The sequence below is a fragment of the Ictalurus punctatus genome, chromosome 26 (assembly GCF_001660625.3).
Source record: "Ictalurus punctatus breed USDA103 chromosome 26, Coco_2.0, whole genome shotgun sequence".
In the NCBI taxonomy this organism is placed as follows: domain Eukaryota; kingdom Metazoa; phylum Chordata; class Actinopteri; order Siluriformes; family Ictaluridae; genus Ictalurus; species Ictalurus punctatus.
Genome location: NC_030441.2, coordinates 9,738,241 through 9,759,706, shown reverse-complemented (window position 1 = coordinate 9,759,706; position 21,466 = coordinate 9,738,241). Strand labels below are relative to the sequence as shown.

Below are 21,466 nucleotides of genomic sequence, written 5' to 3'. Positions count from 1 at the left end.
CTAAGTGACACTATTTCACTTTTATGTATGTGAGATGTTCACAGGACTACATGATTCTTGCATAAGTCTTCATAACATCTGACATAAACCTATTTAAATATTGAAAGAGGCTCGGACGGGTAGGTATTAGGTTTACTCATATTTACTCAATGTGCTAAGATTACTTGTCCGCATTTGGTACATAAACTGCTACATAACACTGTCATAGTAAAGGCTTCAACAGTGACATAACAGTATTACAGTCATAACTATGTATTCTATGTATGTTTATCCATCTCTTAAGCACAGTGTGTTTCTTATTTTTCTTATTCTTATCAATGTCAATGTCATTACACCATAGAAGTATGAACTGTTTTTCTGACCATAGTGTAAAGGAAATGATGCGACATGTTACATCTTCATTGTGTGATTCTGATATAACAGAGCTACAAATAGGTTGCCATGGCATTCTGAAGTAAATCAGTTATTATACATGTTATAACACAACCTTGTGTCATATAAATGTCACTTTACACAGATGACATGATCTTAGCATCAACATTGAATAAAGTAGGTTTTAGCATAGCCGACGCTTGATGGAATAAACCTTTATTAATATTTTTTGCAGGTTTATGTCACTTGTCCTGCACAGCTTTTGTAGGTGTTATGTAGACCTAAGAACGCTACTATTAAATGTTATAAGAGTTTTTTGGTTTTGTTTTTATTACTACACTATACATCTATATTTGAATCGGTAGATGGATACTATACTGTGATGACCTACTGACATCTAGACTTCTAAGCATCTAGATGTTTAAATGCTTGATGTATATACACTGAGATACAGTATATACTAACGATGTACATCATAGACACTCTTAGTATATAACCAGGCTTGCGGAGTAACGAAATACATGTATTGGTGTTACGTAATCAGGATACAAAAAACTGGTAATTGTAATCTGTTACGTCAAAACACAAAGTAATCAGATTACAGGTACCTTCTCACATACTAATTGGTCGATTATAAAAGGCTTGCAGCAACCATTGGCCAAATCCCTGCCTCTCAACCATAAGCCCACTCTCAGTGAACTCACGAGGTCGAAGCACTGTCATGTACACCGTGAAACAGTGGCTTGACAATAGCAACAAATGACAGCTGTCCTGAGTCAAAACAATGCCCATGGCCATGTAAGGTCAATTTTAATCTCATCTTATCACACTGCTTCGTATTACATGCCCATTAAAATGTGTAAATAATGGCACAAGGGGCAGAAGGTACAATTGTGGCATTTAATATTTTATTTTATTCCATGGACATTCCAAAGAATGTAGGTATTTGTATACATTTACGTGATGCTAATAGTGCTAATAGTGTGTCTTTTTCAGTGTATTAAAATCTGCATTCATAGTAACATTGTTTTGAACGCTATTAAGACACGGAAAAAAAGGTGTCCTTTTTTTGGAAAAAAAATGATAAAATAGGGTGAATGCGGTCACCCTAACTTTTGTGATGTAAAGTTCCCCACATCAGAGACAGTAATCTTATATTTGTTTGTTTATTTATTTATTTTCTTAAAACAAATCCAAACATTGAACATGATTTTAATCTCTAAAATAAGATCTAAATAAAAGTATTTTAGATCATTTTGCTTTTCTCTTGACTTTATTTACATATGTGACCTTGAAGTAATCCAATAGTAAGCAGATAACATTACTTTCATATTGTGAGACTTGGATTATGTTTCTGATTACATTTTTTGTTTCTGATTACATTTTTTATGAAGTAATTTGTAACTATAATGGTCTCTATAACTACACATTTTTAAAGTAACCCTCCCAACCCTGTATATATCTAAACGAGGGTCAAACATAGGCTCAATACACTAAACATTTCTTAGTTAATATCTATAGAGGAAAGATAGAAGAATAAGAAAAATATATACTTGGAATGCCTTCAACCAACAAAGTACCTCTGCATTAGTTAACTGTAGAAACAGCAAACATGCATAAGCTGAAACAAATTTAAAGTGTAGCACATTGACCCTGTTTACACATGATCATTTGATTTGTCTTTAATCTGGTTTGGGGTGTATTCCGCTTTACCCTCATATTCACGGTATAGGCTCTGGATTCACTCTAAACACATGCATATTCACTTGCAGTCAAATGTGTGACTGGCTAATTAGAATGAAATGCATGATTTGCTAATCAGCTCAAGCTGAAATGTTCATAAGCTTGCAAATCAGTGCTCCTGATGTAGAATGAGACACCTCATGTCAACATCAAAATGGAAGAAAGCAGTCAGCTGTCATGTAGGGCTTATTTAAGTGTCATGTATCCATATGAACAGCATCCTTTAGTGAAGTGTTAGAAGAATTTCTTATTCATATGTAAAAGAAAGTATTCCTTTAAAAGGTGGTAAATACGGCAATCATGGGCAAATTATGGCTTGAACAGTCGGATGCGTGTACACTTGTATAGCATAGGTAAAATGTGCCTCATTCTTCCTGAACTGGTTTGGATTCAAATGTGGATCTGGATTCAAATGAATCTTGTGTACCTGCATTTTAATATGGATAATCCCCAAGACACATGAAACAACCTGGTGTAAACATGGTTGTTTGAGTTTGAGTCTCCTGAAATGATCCTCAGCCCATGACCTCATCACATCACGTCCAGTCAAGCACCTATCCCTGCTCACAGTCACTGGGCTACTAATGACACCTAAAGGTCATTTCTAAAAACATCACTGACCCCTTGGCAATACTTTGTTGACCCATGGAGTCCCTGGACTATATATTTATTCCACTATAACCAATTAAATTCAACAGTAGACCTTATCACAAAGCACCTAATAGAGACCCTGCTGAGGATTTAGATGCACAAACTAAAGATGCCAGTGTTGAGGAAAAACTCCCTGAGATAACACAAAGAAGAAACCTTGAGAGGAGCCAGACTCAAACAGGAACTCTGAGTCATTACACTTGCACAAGTTTATACTATAAAGACAGTGTCGAACAAATGTGTTGAAAAGGATGTTCAGTATGGGCATATTGTGAATAACAGTCCTGCGATGACCACAGGACAGTGTTTATGATTAATCTATAGTATCAGGTGAGATTATCCACTGAAGCAAGGGTGAGTATCGGGCATGAACTGTGAAGAAGCATGGGTGTGGTCAATCGCTGGCTGTTAATGGAAGGAGGATTTGCAGAGAATGAGTGGGTGATGAATGGGTGTCTACACCTGTGTGAGAAAAACGATGACCTATGTAGGCCATGCCATGTGAGCTGACCATGTCTAGACACATAATAAGAAACATTGCGAGAGAGAGAGAGAGAGAGAGAGAGAGGGAGAGACAGACAGACAGAGAGAGTTTTTCCTCTCACTGCAAAAGTCTTTTTCTCTTATTGCATACTAAAGCGTTCCAAACTTTAGGGTGTCCATTCATCAGAGCACAAAATGGGTCTACACTACAACCACTACAATCCCCCCAAGCCCTTGCTTGTGTATTGCACTACATTATTGCACCGATATAATACTTTGCAGCAGACATATACATCACAGCTGGAGAAACACGCAACACCACTCCAATGCTTTTACTCCCCTGTGTAGAAACTGGAACTGAAAGCTTTAAAGGGATGAGAGCTCAAGCAATATGCAACTTTAAAGTATTTACCAAAAAGAAGCATTAAAGAAAATTATCTTTGCGAGAAAGGTTTTTGATAAAAGCAAACCGTCTTCAGAGACAGAATCACCTAATAAGAGCTCATAACACTAAACACTGCATCCACAGTGCTGCCAGTATTACTGCACATCTGAACTGAAATGAGCTGTTGATTACCTTGTCATAAAGCAGCTTTATAGAAATCCAGATGCAGTTTATAATATGCTATATGTGTAAATGCAAATTTGATAACACTACAGTAATCTTTTGAAATATGGCATGAAATACAATGCATCGGTTCACAAAAAAGTGAAAATTTTTTATTTATATTATATATATATATATATATATATATATATATATATATATATATATATATATATATATATATATATATAATTTTTAATGCAAATAACCCATTACTCCTATATGCTCCTATCTGAAGTACATACAGTACACCTAACATAATGTGAGACAAATGGATACCTCATTCAATTTCATGCCTCAAACTTTCATAAACTTAGTGTCAGGCAAGTCAAAAGACTCAAACAACCATTCTCAACAACCAGCAACCTTGTCTTTTCTCTCATTTCACTCTTTTAATTTTTAACATAAGCCTGATATAAATCCTCCAGCACTACATCATGAAAGAATTGTGGAAGGCTTATGAATGTGTTATGAAGGACCAATGTAGATAACCTTAAATAACGTGTTACCTACACATTTCAATATTTGACCTAGTATTGATTCTACAGTATTTATACTAGTAGTTCAGCAGTCATTCGAACAGTCTTGGTGAAAAGTGAAAAGGTTTACTGCTTGAAATAAAAATAACCTGTAAAAATGAACAAAAGAACTGATTTGAGGTGCTATTGTTTCTTGTAAGAAAAAAAACCCTGTAAAATAAAATGATAGGCTATTTAACCTTGCCAAATGAAGTACTTATTATTGCCTATGCTTTCTCGCTTTTTCTATGTTGATTGTGTTTTCTAACTGAACAAGGACTAAACAATGTCACAACTAAATCTCCTTTTGATTATATATTCATAAAAAATTGCTAAGGTGTGTTCTTTGCTTAAGATTACTAAATTACTAAAGCTTCTACACCTATGTGCTTCACTGTAGTGAGTCTTTTCATTGTTTTGTTCAATTGAACAATTTGGCTGCTCTAAAAAAAAAAAGAAAAGAAAAGAAAAAAAAAAAGAAGGACATGATAATAGCATTGGATATCAGATCGTTTTCTGAATGTAGTTACCTAATACAGGCTAATTAAATAACATTTGAGGCTAGTTGGTGTCAGTGGTGAGTATTAGTTTAATCATTTCCATTCAATGTATGTAGTACTCTAATGTCAAAATACTTAAATATATACTGTATATTATCTTTGATGATGACCAAAACATTTTTTTAACCAAATATCCATTGTTTTTAGGAATAAGAAAGAAATGGAATCTAAGTTACTGCACTCTTACTAGTGAGCCACAGTGAAGTCACAATAAATGTTCAGGTAGTTTAGTTAAAGTATGTAGATTCAATTTATGTATCATAAAAAGAAATGTCATTTGGCAGATGCGCTTATACGAAATGACATCCAACTGTGATAACCAGCAACATGGCGGCCATTTAGATTGACCGCTTTATTGATTTATTGAATTTCTTGAATATATTTGTCAGCTTAGTCAATTAGTGAAATAATAAATATTTGCCACAGCCTTAAAACTCTGAAGGGCCCTGTGATACGAGATCCTCATTATTACACAAACAGAAAGACATCTTGCTTTAAAATAAATAAATAAATAAATAAATAAATAAATAAATAAATATATAAATAAGATCCTGTTGGAGATACATTATGAAGCATTTTCAGTTGTTTTCAGTGAATAGTTTTGCTTCTCACCTCTACAGTCATTCTTCTGCTCCAGCTCAAACTGAATCCCACGGTAGAGCTCTCTGGAGATAAGGCCGTAGGCAATGATCATCACCACACCAGGGATGAAGAATAGAATAAAAAGCAGCAAGACGTACCTGAGAGAAAGAACAATAAAAAGAGATCAATAAACAAAATGAATCAATACACACTTTAAATAACTATGTTCCTGTGCAGATGAGACCCACTAAAGCAATTATCAGATACAGTACTTCTGTCAGCTCAGTTAGTGATATGTGGCCTTACTGATTACTAAGAGCTTTAAAGAGTTATTAAATCAGCACAATCCTCAACCTCCAGGCACTGACTCAAGTCTCATTAATCAAAAAATAACACAACAACAAAAAAACAATGAAAGAGTACTGACAATATTGGGAGCAATCTACAAGACAGTTACCAATAAACCTCTGTCTTAATATCTGCACTGAATCATGGTTTGTATCTAAAAATGCACAAAGCATGTTGGTATTATTTCATTGTGGTATTCAAATGACATCGTGGGAGGGCTGCGTGAATGCATCTCCGCTGGTCCTTTGCGCTCATCTTTTTCATCTCTCTGACGTCTTTCTGCATTCATTTGATCTCAAATACACTTGTCTTCCTGTTCCATACGTGGCTTTCAAATTCATCACCAGGGCACAAGCAATCAAAGCAAAACTGTCTCAAAAGGGCTTCAGGAAGTGGACTGATGAAGGCACTGGGAAATGATCGCTGATGATCTGGAAGCTTCTTTTGTTTTATTTTCGTATCATTGAATGAGATCTCAAAGCCTTGTGTTTAGATATCAGAGCCCTTGGGCTTTTCAAATTCATTTCACAATCACTGTGGTGTCTTTAATACCTTCCACACTGGCAAGGTGAGTTCATGGCCCATGCCCAGGGGTAACTCAAAGTGCTGATTTGAGATGGGTCAAATTCAAGCTCAAGAACATCATCATAAAAAAAAAAACTGATGATGCAATGCATGGCCAAGGACATTATCTGAGAGAAATATTCTTGTGCTTGAACCTTAAGATATCTCTTCTCAGAATAACAAGGATAATACTACCAGGTAATTATTAACCCAGTAAAACAGTCAGTGTTCACAGTTTACTGACCATTATCTTTAGAGACAGCACTGTAACTACTCTGAAAGGTCCTTCTCCTCTGCATGCCCACGAATTACAAATGCATTCAACACTTAAAAGTCCGTTTAACCTCTCACTCGATTTCACACAGGCAGTAAAACCTTGATGACACACTAAATATCGTTTAATTACATTGAATATAAGAAAATGTGCATTTTGTCATGTAGGAACCCATCTCTCACATGAATATTTCATTTAAAAAAAGATTTATTTGTTGACAATGGCAGCAATGTTCTTTTTTCTTTTAGAGAATATGCTAAAGAGAATATGCTAATGTGCTTACAGAAATGCAGTTGTCATTAAGTAGCATCGATAAGGACTATTAAGGACTTTCTAATCATTTACTTAACGTCAAATTTTTAATTAATAACACTTGTACTACTCATTCATGCAAATATCTTATCAGTCAATCATGTGGCAGCATTACAATGCATAAAGTCATGCAGATACGGGCCAACAGCTTCGGGTAATGTTCACATCAACCATCATAATGGGGGAAAATGTGATCTCTGTGATTTTGATGGCATGGTTGTTGGTGCTAGATTGGCTGGTTTGAGTATTTATATAACTGCTGATCTCCCTGGATTTTCACGCATAACAGTCTCTAGAGTTTACTCAGAGTAGTACAACATAGAAAAAAAACATCCGGTGAGTGGCAGTTCTGCAGACGGAAATGCCTTGTTGATGAGAGAGGTCAACAGAGAATGGCCAGACTGGTTTGACCTGACAGAAATGGTAAATGGTCTGCATTTATATAGCTCTTTTTTTTTAACCTTAGCGGTTCTGCAGAGCGCTTTATACTGGTTCTCATTCACCCATTCACACACACACACACACACACACACACACACACACACACACACACACACACACACCAATGGTATCAGAGCTGCCATGCAAGGCGCTAGCTTGCCATCGGGAGCAACTTAAGGTTCAATGTCTTGCACAAGGACACTTCGGCATGTGGAGTCATGAAAGGCTACAGTGACTCAGATAACCATTCTGTAGAATTGTGGTGAGCAGAAAAGCATCTCAGAATGCACAACACATTCAGCCTTGAGGCAGATGAGCTACAACAGCAGAAGACCATGTCGGGTTTCACTTCTATCAGACAAGAACAGAAAGCTGAGTCTGCAGAGGGCACAGGCTCACCAAACCTGGACAGTTGAAGACTGGAAGAATGTAGCCTGGTCTGATGAATCTTGATTTCAGTTGAGGCACACAGATGGTAGGGTCAGAAATTGGCACCAACAGCATGACTCCATGGACCCAACCTGCAATGTGTCAGCAGTCCAGGCTGGTGGAGGTGGTGTAATGGAATGTTTTCTTGGTACACTTTGGGCCTGTTAATACCAATCAATAATCGCTTGAATACCACAGACTCTTTGAGTATTGATGCTGATCATGTGCATTCCTTCATGGCCAGAATTTACCCATCTTCTGTGTTCTTCAGTGGCCTTCCTAGTCACCAGATCTAAATCCCAACACCTTTGGGATGTAGTAGAATGGGAGATTCTCAGCATGAATGTGCACCTGAAAAATTTGCAGGAACTGCTAGATACAATCATTTCAACAGGGACCATAATCTCAAAGGAATGTTTCTAACATCTTGTGGAATGCATGCCATGAAGAATTTAGGCTGTTTTGAGAGCGAATTGGAGAATATTCCCTACCCAGAATTAGTATATCATTCGTAATAAAGTGCTCCATGAGAGTATAATTTGTGTAACAGGGAGGTATTTGCAAAGTGATGTAATCAGTCAATATCACAATATTATTGAAAATAAAGTAAAATAATGAGAGAACATACTTTTCTTCTTCTTATGATCTTCAAGGAATTCAGGTTTTTGTTTTTTTTAAATATGTGACTTGTGGAATAATCTAAATATTTCCTAGGTGAATGTGCTCAGGCAACAGTGTTCAGTAAATGATTGTGGGATACTAAAATGTACATTTTCTTGACTGCAATGGATGACCCATAGAAAAGTCTGTTTAAAACATGAGATGTTAAATTGAATCAAACAGTAATGCAAAAGGAATGAAGGATTTTTGAATAGTGATTAATCATTAGATTTAGTAAAAGTTATTTCAAGGTAAAATGTGTTGATCATGGACTTAGAATAAAAAAAGGAAAAAGAAAAAGTGCTGTAAATAGGTTTTATATTAATGTTTTAAGGTATTTATCTGAAACATACACATACTGTAGGTTGTTTTGAAGGGCATTTTGCCCATGCTTAAAATGTCTATACTCAGTGGGACACAAACGGCACCCAAATTGTAGAATCACTATAATGTCTCTTAGTATTTAATATCACTTACAACCAGTGATTTTGGCACAACAAACATTATCTGCTCTGTTTCAGAGTGCACTTGAAGGAAATTTGAAAGTAATGATAAATGACCGGACTACCGTACCATATTGTGAATATTTATTGTGATAAATAACTACACTCCAGTCTAAAAAAAACAAAACAGTGTAGTCCTTTGAAAAGAAAGCAAAGAGTTATAGAAAATCTACTCTCTTAAGGAGAAGGTGGAGGTTAATAAGAAACTGGAAAGAGGGGAGCTGTAGTACAGAAATACAGGGTGTCCCAAAAGTCTCCATACATAGGGGACTATGATTGCCAGCAATGTCGGTTGTTCCTTCATCAGCGGACGTTCGTGGATGTCCACTTCTCGGTTGGTCTGCAACACTTCCAGTCTTTTTGAATTTGTTAATAAGTTTGGCAACCGTGTCGTGTGTGATGTGCTCGCCATGCTTCCTGTCCATCACAACCTTGCGACAACATCCCGATCCATGAGAATGATTTCAATATGTTTTTCCTTTGTCAAAGGCATTCTTAAACTAAGTATGAAAAATTTTGGAAGACATTTTGCTAAAAAGTTTTCTGTACAGTATGGAGACTTTTAGTGCACCCTGTAGTACAGAGCTTAAAGTATAGGTAATTCCCATTGAGTAAACTGGAAATATGCTCAGCTTTGTGGAAATGCATACAGTTTTCCAGATGGAGGCTTTCATATGAGGAAATCTACCAAAAAATGGTTGACGTTAAGACAGCAGAACAGAACAGAACAGCTGTCACTTTTTTAAGGTCTTGATTTATAGTCTATGAAATCCACTATACCCGTGCTTATAAGAATTCTAGTCATGTGCAAGATCTGGCTGGCTGGCTGCAAATTCATTAGGATAAACATAGTGATTACTGAACTCACCACATCTGTTCCATTTGGCTTATACGCCAGTCTGGGCGACACATGTGAGCAGTGGTGTTGTTGGGTTTGGAGAAGGGCACCAGCGTGCTGAAGATCGGATACGGTATCATGATGCCCACTGACAGCACCCAGGTAGCGGCAATGACTTTGTAAGCATGCGAGCGGGTCTGCCATGCCCGTGACTTCAGCGGGTTGCAGATGGCACTGTACCTCTCGATTGCTATGGCAACCAGGCTGAAGGTGGAAATGCTGACGGAGATACCTGTGGAGAATTGTGGGAAGAAGTACGAGACATGTGATAAGTAGCCTACTGGAACGGTGGTGTAACTAAGCGACAAAATCTTCTAATAAGAATCTGTGATATGCATGCCTTAAGGCAGTGTAGGGCAATTCTTCAGCTCTCAACTGTTTTATTTCTGTGCTAAATATTTTGCATGATTTGATGCTTTAGCCTTTCTGATGAGATTGTGTTTTTCTGTTTATAACCATGATATGCCTGTTTTTTCCCTCCTCTCTAATCTTCTACAGTAGTTATTATTATTAAAGTTACCACTTTGAGAGGTCATTGTTATTAAGAAGGCTAGCCATAGTTTTAATTGGCCTACAGAAAAAAATTACATGCTTCGGTACAAGCCACTGGAATGAGATCCTCTAAACAACTTTTACATATATGAATATGAATAGGTTTGTTCAGCCAGTTGTTCTGCAGGGGATTCTTCTATGAAAGCAGCAAAAATCATAAATTAAACATCAATCTGTTTTACTGAGCCTTGAGTCATGACTGTGATTAAAAAAAGTCTCAAATCCAGCCCACTGTTCATTTTAATCAGTTTAAATGTACGCAACAAAATTACATTTACTGCATACCATTCACACCACTATTTTAATTAAAAAAAGAAAACAAGACACATACAAAGATTTCATGTTCCTATACACTCATTGGCCACTTTAATAGGAACACCTGAACCCCTGCTTATTCGTGCTGTTATCCAATCAGCCAATCATTTGGCAGCAGCACAATACATAAAATCATGGTTTTGGGTCAATCATGGTCAAGAGCTTCAGAGCTTAATGCTCACAACAAACATAAGAATGAGCGGAAAAAATATGATCTCAGTGACTTTGACCGATGCATGGTTGTTGGTACCAGTTGGACCGGTTTGAGTATTTTGGAAACTGATAATCTCTTTGGATTTTTTTTTTTTTCATTATTTTTTTTTTACACACAGTCTCTAAAGTTTACATGGAAAGATGCGGGGGAAAAAACATCCAGCAAGCAGTAGTTCTGCAGGTGGAAATGTCTTGTTGCTGAGAGAGATCAGAGGAGACTTGTCAGAGTGGCTCGAGCTGACAGGAAGTCTATGGTAACTCAAATAACCACTCTTTTTAACTGTGGGCCGCAGAAGAGCATATCAGAAGGGAAAACGTGCCGAAACTTGAGGTAGATTGACCACAACAGCAGGCACAGGCTCATCTAAACTGAATAGTTAATGACTGAAAAAAGACCAGGCAATGTTTTCCAATCCACTGCTGTCCACATCAGTGAGCCTGTGCCCACTGTAGCCTCACATTCCGGTTCTTGGCTGACAGGACTAGAACCCCATGTGGTCGTCTTGCTGTTGTAGCCCATCTATATGTTGATACTTTTCCACTCACCATGGTTGAACCAGCCTGGCAAAACTCCTCTGACCTCTCTCATCAACAAGAAAGTCCCAGATAAGCAGTTTATGAAATACTCAAATCAGCCCATCTGGCAACAAACATGACACAATCAAAACATCTGAGATCACATTTCCCCCTATTAAAATTGGCTGGTGAGTTTATTTTATTATAGCACTAATGTTAGCATTTTGCAATTAATATGTTACTATAGATGGTTTACCTTGAGAATCATTTTTTTTACAAATGTATTTACCCATTGAGTTGCTCCTGAGCTAATGAGTCATGCAAAATTTCCTAGTTGGATCTTTAATAGATGCTCCTTCTGCTTTTCTGTACAATCATCCTCTTTCATTGCAAAAGTCTTGGAATTTGGGAGAATATATTAGTGAGAACTGTGCGTTTCTTTTTTTATTATTATTATTATTTTCAAAAGCAAAGTGTTTCTTGTAATTATCATTTCAAAGCACTTTGTTTTTTTTATTGATTGATTTTGTTTGTTCATTTCTGAGGTGTCAGAGAAAAAAATGATGCCACAGTTACCCTAAAGCTTAAGTGCTTCCTCCCTTGAGCCCAGATAACACATGAATGAAATGAAGCCTTTTATGAAGAAAGCCAATGAAGCTTGAAGAGTCTTAGAAAAAGTTCACTGTGCAAATCCCTTAATGGCTTAGGGGTGACCACAGCTAAAATTGTCTCAAACACCCTTTTTGATTTCCTATTCACAAACCGTATAATCTCCACTAAAAAGGGTGATGGATTTTTATTAGAAAAAAGGCCAGATTTCCAGTGTCAAGACTCTCACAGTGAAAGGAAAAAAAGTTGTGGTGATTTAAGCTTGGAAAATAGCTGCCTTATGACTGTCTCGTTTCTTCTCAAAAGAATTTACAATAGGTGTAAAGCAGAGTTAGTGGCGACCACACTTAAACGGCAGAATAATGGCAGGCTACTCGTAAAAGACATTAGCCCACAGCTCTTGAAGTCACTGCACCTTCATTTGACATGACTTTGATGGCTTTTTATGTCCTTAAGGGCAGACATTAACAGACATAGCCTTGGAGATTAGACACAAAAATCAATGGTTGGAAGGAGATGTAATGGTTCATCGACTGCTTGTGGCTGATGAAAACCAGCCTGCCCAAAGGCTGGCTTAAATAAATGTGGCAGAGGAGAACAACATAAATCAAGAGTTAGCACAAAACCACTAGCATATCAGTAGGATGTGACAGAACATTCTCTCCCGCAGACCGACAACAGCACTCTTCCTCTGACTCAAGGCTGGACACATGGCACTGTGGGAGTGACCCAATGGGTGCCACCACCGTGCCAAACTCTGATTAGAAATAACCATCTTTTGTACCAATCTAGGTCTAATTTCTACAATCCTGTAAAATATACACATTCAAAGATCAGCAGCTTGTTAAAAATCCCCAAACAACATCTGTTCTTGATCTGTTCCACACTCTCTCAGGCAGTGGGAGAAATTGAAACCATTTATAATCACACATATATTACTGACGTTCAATGGTCTGTGCCTTCACATTAACGCACATGAATTGTATTTAGGCCATGCTGTGTTTTAGTGATGCATCAAAATAGAGGCATAATGGCCTATGTGTTTTATGTGGCTATTGTTTTTGTTGTAGTTAATAAAGCATTTGAGACAGCTTCCACTAACTTCTCATTTATCAGTTATTTCTGCCTTCTCTCCTACATAATGGTGTATCTAGTTCAACGTAGTTCATAAGGTCCATTAAATCATTCTCTACATTGCAATGATGCATGTATGCAGTGTTTCCCAGACAACTATAATAATAATAATAATAATAATAATAATAATAATAATAATAATAATAATAATAATAAAACTGCATTCAATTTGATCTTAAAGTGCTTTGAGTGCTTAGAAAAGCGTTATATAAATCTAAGGAATTACTATTCATTATAGTTAACATTATAAACAAATTCATAATTAAGCCCAGAGGTCTGACATTCCACTAGGTAGGCATTACTGATTCAAATTCAACCCTTGACAAACAGTTATCTTTAATGTCCAGAGGTAGATAACTGTATTGGCATGTCTACTGTGACTAATTTGCAATATTATTACGATCACATACTGGTGAAACATTTGTGTTAGGCAAGGGTGTAATTTGCTGCCTACAGAACAAAGCTATATTTTCACTTCACACCAAACAAAGAAGTGTATGACAACCCTTCATAGATTATTACTTTCTCAGCCCACAGTACATAGAGACACAGAGGAAATGATATAGTCCATAACACCTAAAACATTAACAGCCTCGTATCAAAATCCCAACAGCATGCAATGCAGACAGTAAAGGCTTACTAGTATAATGCTATGATTATATGCAATGAAAATAATGTTACATATGAGATTAATAATAATAATTCCTTACATTTACATAGCATGTTTTTTCTAGAAATTCAACACACTTTACATAATATGGGGCCGAGGGAGTCTCATCAACCACCAGTAGTGTGTAGCATCCACATTGTGCCAGAACGCCCACCACACACCAGGTATTAGTGAAGAGGAGAGAGTGATGTAGCCAAATCAGAGATGTGGATTATTAGGAAAGTTAGAGAAGGGCCAGTAGGAGAATTTCACCAGGACACTGGGGTATACCCCTACTATCTTACCTATTATATTAACGTATGGTAATATTAGTGTGCATAGATCTTGTCTCTCGTATTCTGCTGCACATCAAGTCTAGGTTATGCTTACACAAAAAAGCTCCAGATCAGCTCACAAGCTTCAGACTATCCAGAATTCAAAAGCCTGGATTGTAACCAACACCTGATCCAAGTGCATATTAGAGCTGTACTCCAAAATCTCATTCTTATTTATAAAGTCCTCAATAATCGCACTTCATTTGACTTCCTCCATCCCTAACAAACACTCCAGACTCTTAGATTTTCCTTTTCTTTCTTCCTCAGCTTCGCTCCATCTAACATTTGTTATCTCAGCAATCAAACCTTTTTGTGGCACCTCAACTCTGGTATTCCTTTCTCCTAACAATCAGATGAGTCAGACTCATTTATATTTCCATCACTTTGGTAGACCAGAGTGACTTACAGTGAGGGAAAAAAGTATTTGATCCCCTGCTGATTTTGTACGTTTGCCCACTGACAAAGAAATGATCATTCTATAATTTTAATGGTAGATTTATTTGAACAGTGAGAGACAGAATAACAACAAAAAATCCAGAAAAACGCACGTCAAAAATGTTATAAATTGATTTGCATTTTAATGAGGGAAATAAGTATTTGACCCCTCTGCAAAACATGACTTAGTACTTGGTGGCAAAACCCTTGTTGGCAATCACAGAGGTCAGACGTTTCTTGTAGTTGGCCACCAGGTTTGCACACATCTCAGGAGGGATTTTGTCCCACTCCTCTTTGCAGATCTTCTCCAAGTCATTGAGGTTTCGAGGCTGATGTTTGGCAACTCGAACCTTCAGCTCCCTCCACAGATTTTCTATGGGATTAAGGTCTGGAGACTGGCTAGGCAACTCCAGGACTTTAATGTGCTTCTTCTTGAGCCACTCCTTTGTTGCCTTGGCCGTGTGTTTTGGGTCATCGTCATGCTGGAATACCCATCCACGACCCATTTTCAATGCCCTGGGTGAGGGAAGGAGGTTCTCACCCAAGATTTGACGGTACATGGCCCTGTCCATCGTCCCTTTGATGCGGTGAAGTTTTCCTGTCCCCTTAGCAGAAAAACACCCTCAAAGCATAATGTTTCCACTTCCATGTTTGACGGTGGGGATGGTGTTCTTGGGGTCATAGGCAGCATTCCTCCTCCTCCAAACACGGCGAGTTGAGTTGATGTCAAAGAGCTCCATTTTGGTCTCATCTGACCACAACACTTTCACCCAGTTGTCCTGTGAATCATTCAGATGTTCATTGGCAAACTTCAGACGGGCATGTATATGTGCTTTCTTGAGCAGCGGACCTTGCGCGCGCTGCAGGATTTCAGTCCTTCACGGCGTAGTGTGTTACCAATTGTTTTCTTGGTGACTATGGTCCCAGCTGCCTTGAGATCATTGACAAGATCCTCCCGTGTAGCTCTGGGCTGATTCCTCACTGTTCTCATGATCGTTGCAACTCCACGAGGTGATATCTTGCATGGAGCCCCAGGCCGAGGGAGATTGACAGCTCTTTTGTGTTTCTTCCATTTGCGAATAATCACACCAACTGTTGTCACCTTCTCACCAAGCTGCTTGGCAATGGTCCAAGCCCATTCCAGACTTGTGTAGGTCTACAGTCTTGTCCCTGACATCCTTGGAGAGCTCTTTGGTCTTAGCCATGGTGGAGAGTTTGGAATCTGATTGATTGATTGCTTCAGTGGACAGGTGTCTTTTATACAGGTAACAAGCTGAGATTAGGAGCACTCCCTTTAAGAGTGTGCTCCTAATCTCAGCTCGTTACCTGTATAAAAGACACCTGGGAGCCAGAAATCTTTCTGATTGAGAGGGGATCAAATACTTATTTCCCTCATTAAAATGCAAATCAATTTATAACATTTTTGACATGCGTTTTTCTGGATTTTCTTGTTGTTATTTTGTCTCTCACTGTTCAAATAAATCTACCATTAAAATTATAGACTGATCATTTTTTATCAGTGGGCAAACGTACAAAGTCAGCAGGGGATCAAATACTTTTTTCCCTCACTGTACAATAAAGTCAGGGTATAATTTAGCAATTAAGGGTTAAGGTCTTCTCAGTGACCCAACAGTGGTAGCTAGAGAGTTCCGTTGTTTGAACTCTTTTTACCTTCTGGCAAGTATCTCAAATCCCTAACCACTGATCCATCACCGACCCATCACATATTGGCCTTTCATTACTTGGATTGTCCCTACATTCCTTTGCCTTTCCTATCAATTACTTTCATTTTCCTAATGTTGTCCGTGGGAGCAATGGTGGCTTAGTGGTTTGCACATTTGCTACGCACATCCAAGGGGTTAGGGGCTCAAATCTCACCTCTGCCCTGTGTGTGCCTAGCTTGCATGTACTCCCTGTGCTTCAGGGGTTTCCTTCAGATTTTTAGGCTAATTGGCATTCAGTAGCATGTGAATGGGTGTGTGAATGTGTGTGTGCGATTGTGCCCTGTAATGAGCTGGCACGCCGTCCAGGATGCCCTCTACCCTGAGCTCCCTGGGATAGCCTCCACTCTCCCTGCGACCCTGTGTAGGGTAAGAGGTTTGGAAAATGGATGGATGGATGTTGTTGGCAAATTTGTTTTTATCATTTTGTATAAACAGTTTGAAAGGCTAAAGTAGTGTTAGGGTTAGTGGTATAGTCTGTGCCTTTTCTTCAGTTCGTGTGTTTACAAAGGAGAAAACAAATATAATACATTACTATTATTGTTATTATTATTATTATTAGTAGTAGTAGTAGTAGTATAAGAACAACATGCTGGAGAACCCTGTTTTTAATTGACTAATTTACTGTAAACTAATGTACCCTCTAAATATGTGGTTCCTGGTATCACTGGAATGATGTTAGTAAAGCGGTGCTGTTTTTCCACTTAAAATGAGAGTCTTTCAAATTATTATAGCATAACCCTATTTGTGCTTTGAGATATGCAAGCCAATGAATATAATATTAAAATCCTCTAATATCCCCTATAACTCACTGAAACGCAGTAGGTAGTGAAAGGTGAAATAGGGAGCACCTCACCCATGAAATAGGCAACGGTCTTGCACATGGCGGCTCCAAAGATGAAGTCCTGCAGCAAATTAGGGATGAGTGTGAATGGCATGCAGAAGATGGCCATCATGAGGTCACTGACAGCTAGCGAGAGCAGGAAGGAGTTTGTGACGGTGCGCATACGCTTGTTCACCACCAGCACCACGATGATCAGCAGGTTGCCAAACACACTCAGGAGAAAGATCAGAGAGTAGAGGAGGATCCGTAGCAAGTACATTTCTGAGGGAAGGAAGGAAGAGTCATGGTCTGCACTTATATAACACTTTTTTAACCATAGTGGTTCTACAAAGCACTACAAAACAATGTGTCTCATTCACCCATACACACACACACTCACACACCAATGGCAGCAAAGCTGCCATGCAAGGCATAGGCTTGCCATTGGGAGCAACTTAGGGTTCTGTGTCTTACCCAAGGACACTTCGACATGTGGAATCAATGTAATGGAGAACATTATTTGATCGTATAAGACCAGAGCAAAATTAAGCCTAGTCAGTGACTGTGTTAGGGCATCAACAGAATTTTCATTTGAGTCCTAATCAAAGAAGTAATTGCCTTTGTCATGATAACCTAAGCTGATGTCATGGTACATTAGCCATTTGTAATGAAAACCTCCTATGCCACCCCCTGTGCCACACTTGCTGATATAGTGGCTCAGTGATTTAGAGTACTTGGATCATCCTTATCACAGATGTAGCACCCATTAGCAATCATGTGTGCCCCGTAGCAATCATGGGGATAGTGACAAGAAAAAATACCCGGTCTGATTAAAGCTGGACTGAAGTAATCAGCTCCTGCAATTGTTCTCCGAATTTTCAGTTTCACTACAAATCATACTGAGTTGTATTAGAGTTGGGTTATGGGCACATAACGAAGATTTATTACTGAAATTTTCCACATCATTATTCAGGTCTCAGATGCAGCAACAAACAAAATGCTACTCGGACAGTTTCAGGTTATTTTAAAAATAAAATGCAGAACAATAGAATGCGCTGGATCAAGCACTACTTGCATAATAATATTATAATAATATTATTCAAGCTGTTGAATAATAATAATTAAATTTAACCAATATTCAGTGATTAATCACTGCAGCAAAATATTACCAATATACTAGACTCTTATTAAATGTTCATTTCAGTGTTTGCCATTTTCTCATTCATATTTCATCGCATTGTCTTTTTTTATTCTTAATTTTTCTCTTGCTTTTATGATAAATATTATTACATTTGGTAGCAAAGGAAAAAAAAATGCTCTCTGCATCTTTAGTCCACATTTTATATCCTCCAGATTTCTTCAAGTGCTTGTATTTAAAACATCTTGGATGCTTTTACTCATGACAGATTTGGCAACCTCAGAGGCAGGAACTACAAACAGGTAGTGTAAGCGCTGCATATAACATATTGACATGATATTTTTTAATTTTAGGACTGAATACGGCACCCTGTAGCTAATTCATACCATTTTCCTATCATATCCATGTCTGCATCTTCTAAGGAAACCTTTACGCTGGGTTTCTGCTCCACTAATTTTCCCATGAGGGACATAAAGCGTATTTAAAGTCCTGATTTGCCTTTATCTGTACATCATAAAACAGCATAGCGAGGTATATCACAAGGTCAATAGTAAGCCTTTGGTGAAGAGCATTTAGCTGGGATTCCCTGAACTTTGCTGATTCCACTCTGCTCATTTTCAAGTCCTTGAACTGTGAATCGCTGTATGCACTATACCCTCCAAATATCAGCTACAATCCTGTAACTGAGCAACCAGTGTCAACTCTGACACCATGTTTTCTCTTTGCTCAGAGTGTGACTGCATCTGAGATGCACCCAATGTTCATGTTTAAGTATTTAAACACTGTTACTGCACAATCTCAGTCTCTCTTTGAATCTCTTGCTAGAGAACTGACTAACACAGCTTCTATCTCTTCTCAGCTGCCAGAATTGATATAACATTGATTGAGTCAATGGGCATTTACCCAATAGAGGCTAGATTTCAGTTTTCCTTAATTAAAGCCAGTCAGCAGGGCTTAGATTTGCAATAAAGTATGTCGCATGCCTTATTAAACTAGCTAACCATGCTTGCTGCAATTTTATGCCAATTAGCCAATTTATTTATTCTCTTTGCCAAAATGTAAGAGTCACATTACTTGCTTGGTGAGTAGTGTTGCACAAAGTATGCAACGTTCACTTTTCAATATTGTGATATGGAAAATGATTTAATGTGCTCATTTTCAGTGCTTTCATTATTTATTGTCTGTATTGAAACAGGTTACACTATGCTGACATGATATGTATATAGACACAGTGAATTCTAATGATTTATCTGTAGCCAAAAAAATATGTAGTCTTCTTTTTTTTTATTTGATAAACCAGAAATGAGATTTTATATAAAAAATTATGAATCAATAACATTTTAAGCAACCCCGTGGGAAATACATTTTTGTTTGTTGGTGACTGTTGATTTGGGGTTTTTCTTCACAGCTCTCACAACGTTTCTGTCATCAGCTGCTGTTGTTTTTCTTGGCTGGCCCAATTGATGTCTGGTTGTTAGTACACCAGTGGTTTCTTTCTTTTTCAAGACATTCTAAACGGTTATATCGGCTATGCTCAATGTTTATGCAATGGCTCTAATGATTTTCCCTCTTTTCTCAGCTACAAAATGGCTTGCATTTCTCCCATAGATATCTCTTTGGTCTTCATGTTGGATTATCCTTTTTAACAACAAATGCAGTCTTCACAGGTGAAGCTGGAGGCTCAAACCATGAGTAAACATTCAGAGCTATTAATAGTTTGAACAATCGATCAGGGCACACCTGGGAAACAAGAATCACGGTTGATCACTGTTCTAAGTTGTGTAACACCTCTAGATGTAAATATCATCATCTTTTGATCTCAAACCCAAATGTCTTCAGTGTATCGCAAAAACAAAAAACAAAATGGCCCTGTTGTTTCAATACGTTCAGAGAACACTGTAGCTACATTTACACAAGACTGACATGATTAGAACTATCTATTCTGTAAAGAAAGCTCATCTGTACAGTGCAGAGTGCACACATTTTAGAGTTCTGTATACATCTTTATTTGTCTCTTTCCCTAAACCTATCTCCCTGCTTTGCTTCATCGTAGTCTGTGTTAATGGAGCAATTTCCAATTGTAAATCCTGGTAAGGGAAATCTTACTTGGCCAGAAAAATACTTTCTGATTCTGATATTCTACTTGATATCAGGAGTGAAAGTGAAATTTTATTATGAGACTCATATTTGTAAGTACTTCTCAGATTACATGGCCTTAGTTAATTCACAAGAACTTTCAAAAGCCAAATAAAGGTAAAGGAATAGAATAGAAATAATCCACCAATCCATTTTCTGCACCGCTTATGCTATACAGGGTTGCAGGGAGCCTGGAGCCTATTCCAGTGGACTTGGGGTACAAGGTGGGGGACACTGTGGACCCATCACAGAGCACAATCGCACACACACTCATACACCCGTTCACACACTACAGACATTTTGGAAATGCCAATCAATGCATACAATGTGCATGTCTTTGGACTGGGGGAGGAAAACATGCAAACTCAGGGTGGAGACAGGATTCTAACCCCCAACCCCGGAGGTGCAAGGCAAACGTGCTCATCACTAAGCCTAAAAAATAGAATGGGATAAAGACAGAAAGAATGAATAAATAAAGAAGGAATGGGAACATTATGAATTAAGATTAAGGAAAAGATTAATCTAGAGGTTAAACACATTTTCTTATTAATTAATTCATAAAATGAATCAAAATCCCTTTCTCATTAGAATTCTAGTCAGTTGACTATGGTTGATATACTGTAGCCAATGACTGATCTTCCCGTGCTGAAACAAAGACCATTAACACTGCAATATGCCACTGCGTATGTGAAACAGATGTCTCCCTCACTTTGCTGTTTTATGTTTTTGCCCTATTCATTTAACTTGTGTCCCTAACGTGATTGTGAATTTATACACCAAATTCGCCGCACATCTGTGACTGTGCTAGTGAGACCGGGCAAAGTTTCCATTGTTATCAACAGGGTGTTGGCAAAGGCAGGGTATGTAATACATCACTCTCGTTACATGCAGATGTTCAGAAGCCCAACACTTTGGTGCATGATGCTGATATTAAGTATATAATAA

At 37.8% G+C, this 21,466-nt stretch overlaps 1 protein-coding gene across 1 annotated transcript in view; it reads right to left on the bottom strand.

Annotated features, from left to right (window-relative positions):
• The window catches only part of cckbra (cholecystokinin B receptor a), a 30,583-nt gene that overhangs the window by 5,330 nt on the left and 3,787 nt on the right, over positions 1-21,466 (bottom strand). The window contains exons 2-4 of the mRNA XM_017456900.3: positions 17,281-17,529; positions 9,916-10,177; positions 5,547-5,674 (exon numbers count right to left, since the gene is read on the bottom strand). Coding sequence (XP_017312389.1) covers positions 5,547-5,674; positions 9,916-10,177; positions 17,281-17,529 — 639 coding nt within the window. The remainder of the gene's footprint in view (positions 1-5,546; positions 5,675-9,915; positions 10,178-17,280; positions 17,530-21,466) is intronic.